At 39.7% G+C, this 12,094-nt stretch overlaps 2 protein-coding genes across 5 annotated transcripts; both read left to right on the forward strand.

Annotated features, from left to right (window-relative positions):
• The first annotated feature begins 519 nt into the window (after positions 1 to 519).
• Prp40 (pre-mRNA processing factor 40) lies at positions 520 to 5,363 on the forward strand. Of its 3 annotated transcripts, XR_010891268.1 has the most exons (9): positions 520 to 936; positions 1,286 to 1,514; positions 1,599 to 1,989; positions 2,102 to 2,536; positions 2,622 to 3,090; positions 3,189 to 3,824; positions 3,911 to 4,063; positions 4,161 to 4,653; positions 4,739 to 5,363. XR_010891268.1 is itself a non-coding variant. In XM_012378000.2 (8 exons), exons 1-8 carry the CDS (start codon positions 934 to 936, stop codon positions 4,356 to 4,358), a joined length of 2,514 nt encoding a protein of 837 aa, XP_012233423.1. In that variant the 5' UTR covers positions 520 to 933; the 3' UTR covers positions 4,359 to 5,363. The 3 variants fall into 3 exon arrangements, 2 of the variants coding, with proteins under 2 accessions (XP_012233423.1, XP_067215561.1); XM_012378000.2 differs by having other exon boundaries at positions 4,161 to 5,363; XM_067359460.1 differs by lacking the exon at positions 1,286 to 1,514 and having other exon boundaries at positions 523 to 936; positions 4,161 to 5,363.
• Positions 4,518 to 11,956, forward strand: P5CDh1 (delta-1-Pyrroline-5-carboxylate dehydrogenase 1). Of its 2 annotated transcripts, none has more exons than XM_012378003.2 (7): positions 4,518 to 4,653; positions 7,705 to 7,918; positions 8,025 to 8,456; positions 8,552 to 8,962; positions 9,037 to 9,215; positions 9,293 to 9,481; positions 9,753 to 11,956. In XM_012378003.2, exons 1-7 carry the CDS (start codon positions 4,592 to 4,594, stop codon positions 9,985 to 9,987), a joined length of 1,722 nt encoding a protein of 573 aa, XP_012233426.1. In that variant the 5' UTR covers positions 4,518 to 4,591; the 3' UTR covers positions 9,988 to 11,956. The 2 variants fall into 2 exon arrangements, with proteins under 2 accessions (XP_012233426.1, XP_012233427.1); XM_012378004.2 differs by lacking the exon at positions 4,518 to 4,653 and adding an exon at positions 5,504 to 6,267.
• The last annotated feature ends 138 nt before the right edge of the window (positions 11,957 to 12,094 follow it).

Below are 12,094 nucleotides of genomic sequence, written 5' to 3' on the forward strand. Positions count from 1 at the left end.
ATGATGTTATAAGAGTTCGCTCGAGTATCAGCTGCACGGAGGTGTGGCTTGGCGTCCCTATAGCTCGGCAGAGGGGAACATAGCAGTAGGAAGCCCTCTTCGGATTGGCTGTTGCTCTTTGAATGGCGGTATGGAGGAGTGGCTATCTTTGACTGAGAGCCTTCTTTTGATTGGCTGTTGCCATGGAAACTCTGGCAGCCATGCAAATGCAACAACCAATCCAAAGACGGCTTTCCACTTCCTAACGCTCCCCTCTGCCGAGCTCTAGCGGCGCCAAGACACACCTCCGTCTAGTTGATTCTTGAGCGAGCTCCTTTATCATCATGTATTCCTATTAACAAATCTTTAAAATCCCGGCTAAGATGGAGCGTTTCGGGCCGTCCTTACGAGCAAACCTTAACCTCTCTATGTGCTTACTTACGCTTCTAGACTATTTTTGACAGTGTTAGGATGCTCGTAAAATTCTTAAATAATTCATACGTCTTTTTTTTAAGTTTTTGGAAGGTTTTTTGTTCTAAAATTCGAAATGCAAATTGTTAATAATTTGTTAATTAAATATTAAAAGTCGGGTTCCCAGCTTCAATGAAATGAAACAATACTTATTACATCTCAATCGATTTCCAGTTTAGGAAGGGTTAAGGAAGGGCCGATTCTCCATTTTGGCATCACTAAAGTTTGCGTTTACAGTTACACGTCGAGATATATAGTTCGTGTAGTTCAATGTGATGAGTAGTGGAGAGGGAGTGGAGAGTGGCATGAGTTTTGTGTGGTTTTTTTGCAGTGGATCTTAGCGGATCACACTGATATTCAGAGATTCAGGTTATGAGTTGTGAATAGTGTTTATAAGCAGCAGATTTATTGTAGATGTTCTGATCGTGTGAACAATCGCAAAGTCTGCTTTGTAACATTCTACTTGGCGGGCTCTCAATACAAATGGCATGTAGATCGAGTGTTACAATCTATAAGCGTCGTATCTAGTAACCTAACCTAACCTCTCTGAGATAGAAAATTAAATTTCAAAATAAATTTTTCCGCTTTGAATGGTCTATTGATCTAATAACGTGGCAATAATGAATAACAATAATTATAAATGTTAATGATTATCGCTAAAAAGCATGTTTATAGTTCCTTCGTTTTTCATTTTTATAAATTTGAGATAAATAAAAAATGGACCGAAAGCATAGCTATAAAATCGAATATAACACGAGAAATATAATCTAACGCGTTATATTGCGCTTTACAAAATTGCTAATTATCCAACTGACACATACATTCCCAAAATTAGGCTTCAAATGATGGTATTCCAGCACCCACCGCCGTAACAGGATTTCCATCGGCAACACCAAATATCGCATCTAGCTTTGTACCACCTATTATGCCTACAGCACCCTTTATTCCTCCACCTAGTTTACCACCAGGTCCTCCAGGTATAATGCCGCCTCAGTTTTCCATACCTCCGCCAGGTTTTACTTTTCCTATCACCGCAGCACCTCCTCCAGAGGCTGGAGTTATAGGTTAATATATGCCGCTAAATATTTACGCTGATCTATAATATTAATGATATATTTTTTATTTAAATAATTGGTTTTACATTACAGCTGCATCGCCGCAGATAACAGCACCGGGAATTCCCCCTCCTTCGCCTATCGGCAGTGACACTGCTTCATCAATGTCAATTTCCACAACAGAGAAGAAGACTGATTGGAGTGAACACAAAGCACCGGATGGCAGAACATATTATTATAACAATATCACAAAGCAATCATTATGGGAAAAGCCTGACGAATTAAAAACCCCAAGTGAACTATTGTTGTCACAGTGTCCGTGGAAAGAATACAAAGCAGAGAATGGCAAAGTATATTTTCACAATGTAACCACCAAGGAGTCTAGATGGACAATACCGCCAGAATTGGAAGAATTGAAAACACGAATCATAGCTGAAGAAGCTGCAGCTGCAGCTGCTGCAGTTGTAGCAAATACCACAAATACGTAAGTAACATTAAATATAGTTATATAAGTATAGACATATTTTCTTTTAGTAAAAAAAATAATGTGAAGTTTCAGGCTACGTTTATCGCCAGTTTTTTTTTTATGTTTTCAGCAATATGGTTCCTGTAGCTATACAACACTTATCACCGAATGTGTCGACCATATCGCAGACCAGTACACCAGAATCAGGTGGTAAGTCCGCGATCGAGCAGGCGATGGCTGCTACACTTGCGGCGATTAATATCCCGACACCGCCCACCAAGCCGGATGAAGACAGTAATTCTGCGATGGGCTCAGCTAACGATAGTCGCACCAGCACGCCTGAGCCAAAAATGCAATTTAAGGATAAGAAAGAAGCAGTCGAGGCATTTAAGGAACTGCTAAGGGAAAGAGACGTGCCATCGAATGTTACATGGGAACAAGCAGTTAAATTGATTCAGACTGATGCTAGATATCCGCAGATGAAGAAATTGAATGAACGTAAACAGGCTTTCAATTCATACAAAACACAAAAGCTGAAGGAAGAGCGCGAGCAAGAGAGACTTAGGTAAATATTGTGTTTATTTCTTTGGCTGTTTAATTATACATCGAATCTTGCAAGTACAATAACGCAGCATATTTTTTTTAAACAGGTTGAAAAAGGCCAAGGAAGATTTAGAACAATTCTTGTTGATAAACGATAGAATGTTGAGCACGACCAAGTATTACAAGTGCGAAGAGCTGTTCGGTAATCTGGAAGTTTGGAGATCGGTTGGTGATTCGGATCGCCGAGACATCTATGAGGATGTTATCTTTAATCTGGCGAAACGCGAGAAAGAGGAGGCAAAGCAGTTGAAGAAGAGGAATACCAAGAGACTGGCGCAAGTTCTCGATACAATGACCGAGGTGACGTACAGAACCACGTGGCAGGAGGCGCAAGCATTATTGTTACAGCATCCCGCGTTCGCGGAAGATGCGGATTTATTAGAAATGGACAAGGAGGACGCCTTGATTGTGTTTGAGAATCATATTCGGCAGTTGGAGAAGGACGAAGAGGAAGAAAAGGAGTGCGAAAAGAAACGTAGGAAACGGCAAGAAAGGAAGAATCGGGATGGCTTTATAGTGAGTGTAGCAGACTATTTTCAATTTTATTTTATTTATTGTTATAACATATTTTAGCGCTTATATTTTATGCTTATTACAATTGTTACACATTTCAGTATCTACTCGATGAGCTTCACGAACAAGGGAAGCTCACATCAATGTCACTTTGGGTAGAACTGTATCCTATGCTGTCCGCCGATCTTCGGTTTTCGGCTATGCTTGGTCAATCGGGCTCAACTCCTTTAGATCTTTTCAAATTCTACGTCGAAGATTTGAAGTCCCGATTCCACGACGAAAAAAAGATTATCCGTGAAATACTCAAAGACAAGAACTTTGAAGTGCAAGTTAACACGACTTTCGAGGAATTTGCCACGGTCGTATGCGAGGATCGAAAATCAGCTACTCTGGATGCAGGTAATGTTAAATTGACATATAATTTGTTGCTAGAAAAGGCGGAAGCGCGCGAGAAAGAACGTGTCAAGGAAGAGACAAGAAAATTCAAGAAGTTGGAGACTGGTTTCAAGAATTTGCTCAAGACACTGAATGTAGATTATCAAATGACATGGGAGGATGTGAGGCCGAAAATCGAGGAGGAACAAGACTTCAAGGCAATTACTTTGGAGAGTGAAAGAATGCGAATATTTAAAGAATATCAGCACGAGCTTGAAGAGAGCTGTAGTCATCATCACATTAGAAGTAAAAAGAAGAAGGCAAAAAAATTGAAACGTAAATCACGGTCGCGTTCACACAGTGTAAGTATTATCAAATGCAACCGCTTTCTATTCTCATGATTTTTAATACATCGCAAAAATTGTAAAGTTGATTTGTTTTTCGACAGGAATCAGACGGCAGCGAGAAAGGCTTGAAGAGAAAACAGCATAAGTCACATTCACCCAGTATTCCCAGCCCCAGTAAATCTGACAGTTCCGAGTCAGAAACAAGAAAATCCAAGAGGAAAAAGAATAAGAAAAAGAGAGGCCGTAGTCATTCTGTATGTGCTAAATATTCTATATAACTATATTCTGTTGGTGTAGTTGATCAGAGATAGTTTTCATATTTTATCACATTTTTCCCAATATTTTTTCCAGCGCTCGCATTCAAGATTACCATCTTCCGAGGAATCGCCGGAAGGAAAACGGAAAGAGGAGAAACATAGAAGGGCTTCGGTTCACAGTGAGGGTTCTGTTACAGAAAATAATGAACACCATGAGCTTTCCGAAGATGAGTTGGAAAAGCAAAGGGCGCAACTCTTACGCGAGCTTCAAATGCAACAGGAGGAGAACTAATCGTTTTTTAAAATTTTTTTGGTTCTCTTCACTTTGATGATTTTTTATTTTTATTGAAAACAAAGAAATTCTTTGTTATTCGAACATACGTATTATTTCAGGAAATGACAATGTATTAACAACCGAATTTAGTAGCATCTTTGAAGTATGTACAAATCATATATTGACAATGTTCAGTTTTGGAAAAGATCACAAGTCTAAAATATATATATCTATCATACATATATATAACGATGACGTTTGTGTGTAAAAATAGGACATTTTACATAACGTATTCCGGCCTTTCATCGCGCAGGTGAGCTTTTCTAAAGATGTATGACATCTTCCTCTTTCTTTTTCTATTCTTCAGCATTTGTCTGCTCGTTATTCTTTGCGATTAGGAAACAACGATGCGTGAAAAACAGGATATATGAGACGAGTTACTGGAGTACAATAGCATCAGATTTGCAAGTTTCTTTGTCGGCTCTATTGGCTCGCGTTAATATGTAAATTAACTTTCCTATGAAGCGTACTTTTTTAACTAACTACACTATAGCCAAGATTAATCCGGAGAAAATTTGTTTTAGTTAATATGGATATTATTAACTATTTAATTTGAGGTAAGGAAATGACAAAAATGCCTCGCAAAAAAACATTTATTGTATCGAGAAAAGAGCTTCTAATTGTTCTGCTAAATCAAATTTTTAGTCATTAAAATTAAGTTATAACTATAAAAAATTTTAAGATTTTAATTTATTTAAAAATAAACTTATTAATTTGTGTATTTCGCGACATAACAAGCATGCTATGAGAGAAAAATTCAATATGTTATCTGCCCCATTGATATTGATTAGACTCAATCTAGTTGTGAGAGAACTGATTTAGATTGTAATGGATATTGTGAAGTGTGGTTGTCTGATACATTCTATCTTTCAGATTATTTCCTTTTTTTTAAGCTAGAAAAAAATATTCAACATGTAGAAAAATGAGTTTAATAAAGTAAAAAAAACTTAAAAAAAAAAAAAATTTTTTTAGAAGATATAAAACTGCTAAAAAAAATGTATTTCTATATTGTAATTGCAATAGTTTATGCTAGATCGAGATGCTTAAATTGCAATGGTCGGCAAAAAGGAGAGAAAACGAAAGGATAATAAAATTGGTGGCTAATTAGGCAGGTGTTAATATTTGGTCTTATTCGTCAAAATTATATTTTGAAAGTGTCACAATTTTTCTAATGGCAAAATATCGGCGATAAGTACACAGAGATTGGCACAGGTATAGTAGATAATTATATTAATAATTTACTAATATAAAAATAAAGAGTGTCAATGCATAATTTTAAATTTTGGCAAGTTTGCGATATGTTGAGATAATTGAAATCTGTGTTTATTCACGAAGCACGACAAAAACACGATGCGATCGGTGCGTTTTCGGTTGACATTTTTGACAAATTTGACATTGCAAAAATTTTGTCGATATTGATATCGCTGACGAACCATTTGTAGTCTAATAGGTTCATATAGATGCCGGTTATGTTATACGTCCCTGGGCGCTTTTGCGAAGGTGGGGAACGTTCTAAACGCGCTTCTCCGTAAGGCATTTCGCCCGATGGTGCGGTGGCATCGGGTCGTGCATTTCGTGGTTTCATCAAATTTCGTCGCAGTTTCGGCCATTTGGCACACTGAATACAGTGGGCCGAGAACGCGAGAACGCGAGAGATTTGGGCACAATAGGATACGATCGTGTCATCTGGTGGGACGTGTCAGTTGCAAAGGGCTTGCGTCTGCTTTTTAGATCGTGTGTGACGAAGGGCGCGCGCCGACGTCATTTCTCTCTCTCTTTCTCTCTTTTTGTATCCCGTCCCAACACGTTTCCACTGAAAGATGTTGGGCTTGGTTTGCCGTCACACGGTGCTGGCAAATGCCCAAAAGTGAGTAATAAATCCAGCAGTTTTCGTCGCACGATGCTACGTAATCTATTCTTTAACTTTAGTTTTTAAGAATTATCAACGATGACGATATCGATCATATGGCACCGCAATCGTGCGCTTTTGCAGGTTGCACGATTTCAGTCACCTTTGATTCACCAACTGTGCTCGGTGATTTCGCGATGTTTGCTTCGGCTTACAAATATTTTTGTGAATAGAAATAAAAAAAGAATTTTCCATCGATCGCGCTTGAGCGATACATCGCTGCAAGGTGGTGATATGCGTCATGTGGTTAGAGTTAATCAACGGCGATGCAGTTGACTGTTTATAAGATCATTCGCATCAACACGCATTTTATTAAAGCAAACTATCATTTTCTACAGTCCACCGGTTATAATATGAATAAGAAAAAAAATTTTAAATCGGTCAATATCAATTGTTAATCGTGGTTAACACTAACATTGACGTGGTTCGCTTGGACTTCTCGCTCCTAATTGTCATTTCTATCGAATAGAAATTTGTTATTTTTTTTATCTTTATTTTTCCAGAAATAATATAAATTATATATTCCGCTGAGCAAAACGTCATTTGTCAGACGAAAGAACATCACTCTGACAGTTGGCATCGTTGTTAATTAACGCCGATCACAATCTACTATAAATACACATAAATATTTTTGTACACATAAATGAATCCCTCTATTTACGCACGGTTTGAAAAGAAACGTGCAAAATTACAGAGCGGAGTTATTTGCATAATGTGACTTTGTGTATCAAAGTAATTATTCCAAGAGATTGACAATTGAAAAAGATATTTTCAGACTATTTAGTGCAATGATATATTATTATCGTGAGAGTAGTATTTTTTTTCGGCGATCTAATTTATATGCAGTAGAATTTGTCATAATTATCTATTATCGTTAAATATCGATAACCGTGCTAATTAGGGTCAAGTTGAGAAGATTATAATATTATACTTGCGATGTTTCTTTTCCGCATATCTTCGTGTCAATGATCTTTCATCGAATATTAACTCAATAGTACTTAACGATGCAAATATGATAATTTTTCTCACTATGGGACATGATATCTCGATATTATGACACAAAACTCCTTCTCTCGCATCATCCGATGCGATTCCGATATTTCTGACAGGCTATATGCCGACGGCAATTAAACAAATAACATTTTCTCAAGTATGACGCGATAAGTAAACAAGGAACAACTCGTTTTCAAACTCAAGTGTACATACATTTGAGACGGCAATGATAAGATTGTTGACTCGAGGATTTGCCACAAGTGGCCGGACAAATATTTGAAGATTGTATCGAAGACGAGATACAAATCTCCGTTTATTCTCTGTTTATTTTCTGTTCCACATCGCGACGAATTAAAGAGCATTTTTTTCTCCCCCCACTAACGTTGCTTATCATTTCGGCAGAGTCGGCACCAGGTTCCTAGGGTCGATAGTACCGATACCGAATCCAACAGAATTCCCACTGGAGAATGAACCTATTCTCAGTTACAAGAAGGGCAGCCCGGAGAGGAAGGAATTGGAGAAGGTCTTGGATAAGATGGCCAGTGAGTGTGAAGAGGTGCCATTAGTTATCGGCAACGAGGAAATCAAAAGCAACCTGTGTAAATATCAAGTTATGGTACGTCCCGTCTCGCGATTCAATCTCGATATTATTACCACTTTCCTACATCTGTTTCTAAAAACGCGTTTTAATTTGGCCCGCGGGATATCCGTGAATTTTTCAGCCGCACAATCACAAGGAGAAGATCGCCAAGTATTACTGGGCGACGCCGGATCTGGTGAAGAAAGCGATCAACGTCGCGGTGAAGGCGCAACGGGAATGGGAGAAACAGCCAATCGAGAAGCGGCTGGAGATGTGGCTGAGGATAGCGGATCTTATGGCAACTAAGTACAGACAGCAGCTGAACGCCGCCACCATGCTCGGTCAAAGCAAGACCGTGATCCAGGCGGAAATCGACAGCGCGGCGGAGTTGATCGACTTCTTCAAGATGCATGCGTACTTTGTGAAGGAAGGCCTCAAGTACCAGCCGATCTCGCCGGATCAGCAGACTCGCAACTCGATTAGATATCGCGGCATGGATGGCTTCGTCGCGGCGGTGTCGCCCTTTAACTTTACCGCCATCGGCGGCAATCTCAGCTACACGCCGGCTCTGATGGTTCGTAACGCAGGCCACGCTGACAGAATTTTAATCAAACTTCGCATCGTAATGAAAATAACACATACGTGTTACGTCAACTACCGCGATTGTAGGGCAACGCTGTGCTTTGGAAACCGTCCGACACCGCGTTATTGTCCAACTGGTGGATCTTCAAGATATGCAGGGAGGCCGGGGTGCCGCCCGGCATAGTGAATTTCGTTCCCTGCGAAGGACCCGTGTTCGGCGACACCATCACAACGTCGCCCTATCTCGCTGGGATCAACTTCACTGGCTCAGTGCCGACGTTCAACCGTCTATGGGCGCAGGTCGGCCAGAACCTCGCCAAGTACAGGAACTATCCGAAATTGGTTGGCGAATGCGGCGGCAAGAATTATCACTTGGTCCACTCGAGCGCCGACGTGGAATCGGTCGTTAACGCGACGATAAAGAGCGCGTTCGAGTTCAACGGGCAAAAGTGCTCCGCTTGCAGTAGAATGTACGTGCCGGAGTCTCTGTGGGCCAAGGTGAGTTTTTCACGAAAACCCCACACTCTAGTTAATTTTTCAAGTGTACACTCGTGTGTGTTCTTTCGTTTCAGGTGAAAGACGGTCTTTTAGCTCTCCGCCAAAAGCTTACGATCGGCGACGTTCGAGATTTCACTGTATACACCGGCGCCGTTATAGATGCAGTCGCGTTTAAACGCATTTCCGGTTACATCGAGTATGCGAAAAAGTCACCTAAGATGGAAATTATCGGCGGCGGAGGCTACGATGATTCGTACGTTTCGTCGCAACTATTAGCGCGACAGTTTTCCGTCAGCGAGCTGTCTTTGTAAAACACGAGTTTCCTTTCAGGTGCGGATACTTTATCGAACCAACGATAGTGCAGACCAAAGATCCGAAGGAGAAACTCATGACGGAGGAGATATTTGGCCCGGTACTGACGATATATGTTTATAAAGATTCCGATCTGGACGAGACGGTAAAGCTGGTAGACACGTCTACACCGTACGCTTTAACAGGCGCAATATTCGCGCAAGATGAGTAAGTGAAAGCTGGTTACAACTGCGGTATATGACACATTTCACACAACGATAGAAAAATGTCACGATTATATCGATCCTACTTGAAATTGCACGTTAAAACATCTTATTATTCTGTTGCGTCATACGTTAATGAAATTTTTAGTGCTGTGTAACTACCACAGATATCTTTCGAGATGGCATTTTTTACTCAAAACAACATCGATAAACGGCCAAAGTTAATATTGTCGAACAACAATTTATTACTATTAAGACTTCATACATTATTACAGGAAATGGGCGAGGAAGGCGCTCGAGGACTTGAAGTACACCGCCGGTAATTTTTATATAAACGACAAATCTACCGGGTCTGTGGTCGGTCAACAGCCGTTTGGTGGTAGCCGAATGTCCGGTACAAACGACAAAGCTGGAGGACCTCAATATGCTTTTCGCTGGGCGTCTCCGCAAGCTATTAAGGAGACCTTTGTGCCCCTTCAGGAATACGACTATCCATACATGAGATCCTAAACATGAATCATCGTTGTTTGCTGACACAACATTCGTCGTAATTTTCACCAATAGTCGTGCGCCGCAAATCGAGAAACGCTCGTATGCAAAATTAATCAGCAAAGAATTGTGTGGGATAATAAACCATGGCATTGTTACATTCTGCTGCATTAACTCGACAGGTCTTACTTGCTCAGGTAAGATATACAGGGTGTCCCAAAATTCGCGGCCCAACCGTCGTGTACAGATAGAGCGGGTCAAACTGAATAAGTAAGTCCTTTACCACTTTGCGAAATTTTCAATAATTAATTAGAAAATTAATAAAGATCCGCCAATCCGCGCAAGTATTCCCCGAGCGCCGAGCGCGCGGCGAGTAGGACCCACCCAGCGTAGCATAATACAAAGCGCGGCAGAGCGGTGGGAGGGACGCTCTCTTGACGAGCTATGCACACTACACACCACCCACCGCTCTGCCGCGCTTTGTATTATGCTATGCTGGGTGGGACCTACTCGCCGCGTGCTCGGCGCTCGGGGAATACTTGCGCGGATTGGCGGATCTTTATTAATTATTTTCTAATTAATTATTGAAAATTTCGCAAAGTGGTAAAGGACTTACTTATTCAGTTTGACCCGCTCTATCTGTACACGACGGTTGGGCCGCGAACTTTGGGACACCCTGTATAAATTTATAAAATATTAATGGAGAACATCATTTAACAGTTCTCCCGCATTATCGTTCCTGAATCTTAATGGAAGAAACAAATTACTTTAATTATATAGGAATTATATAAGATATAAAATATATATGTATATCTTATAAGGTAGATTCTTGTTTCATGGTACGATATTCCTAATTCGGTTTCTAAATGTTTCCTAAATTTAGAGGATCGCGAACGATAAGAAATAATTCAACAAATCAACGAAACTAGGTAAAATATATCTTAGCCTGAGACAAGATCTTGCTGTCGAGTTAATACAAACATTGAGAAAATGATGCCGTGTGCTTCGCATAGAAGTTCTCTCGATAGAAAGCACAGTAAGCTCGCGAACAAAGCTTCGCGATGCACAATAGAAGCACGACTAGATTTCTAGATGGATTTATATTAGAAAGAAGAAATCAGGTTTGCCGGTCGCAGTGACTAAGATTTAATCATTTTCGAACGTTTCGATACAGCATCTCGTGACGAATACGAAATTCGTGGGACAATGATTCATCCGTGATCAATTGTGTGCGAACATCGCTCTATGAACATTACACGCGCTATCTCGATTGTTCGTCGCTAATACGTTACCAAAGTATTATCTGATGTGCATTTTGGAGACGTGTGATCTCTGCGCTGTATACCGCAATATATTTTCTATTTCTCCCTCTCAGTACAATAATACTTTTATAACTCAGGTGTCATCGGGCAATTGTGACCGAGAAAGAATAAGGGCAAAAAAAAACAAGACGTTTATCTATGAGATTCCGTAATCATATAGCAAGTATCGTAAAGGTACTCCAATTTTGTAGCAAATTGAACCATGTTCAATCAGGTACTATTATCAACAAGTGTTCTTGGCGGAGTAAATAGAGTAAATATTGTTGTCAAAAATGTGATCAATAAAGCTTTAGCATGAGCTCTGTTTTCAAACGCGATACAACTTACTGTACATTCAATAGATTTCTTTTTTACTGTTGGGGAGATTGTAATGGGTATGCAGTTTAGATGAATGGTTCCTTTCTAATGTGTACTTTGTAAGATTGTATTATATATATACAGAAGACCATCTCTGTAATAATCAATACCTTCAGGTATACGCAGATCTGGTCATTGATGGTCCTGTCGTATCGTTAGTAATGTAACTGAATGTAACTAAAACGAGACCAGTTCTTTCACAATGACTGATCACTGAGGACACGGTAATTGACAATATGTTATATATTGTGGCAAGTGTTACAGCGTTATTTATTTTAAATGTACAATAGCAATAAAACAATATAAATCGATTTTCATTTTCATGAATCTGTACACTCATAAACGTTTCTGCGAGATTAGAATATCGATCTTTAAAATGAAACATAATCTAGGCTCAAGTACACAATTAATTATTAATTAATCGTTTAAAATAATTCACAATGTATCTG

The sequence above is a fragment of the Linepithema humile genome, chromosome 7, assembly GCF_040581485.1.
Source record: "Linepithema humile isolate Giens D197 chromosome 7, Lhum_UNIL_v1.0, whole genome shotgun sequence".
Lineage (NCBI taxonomy): Eukaryota > Metazoa > Arthropoda > Insecta > Hymenoptera > Formicidae > Linepithema > Linepithema humile.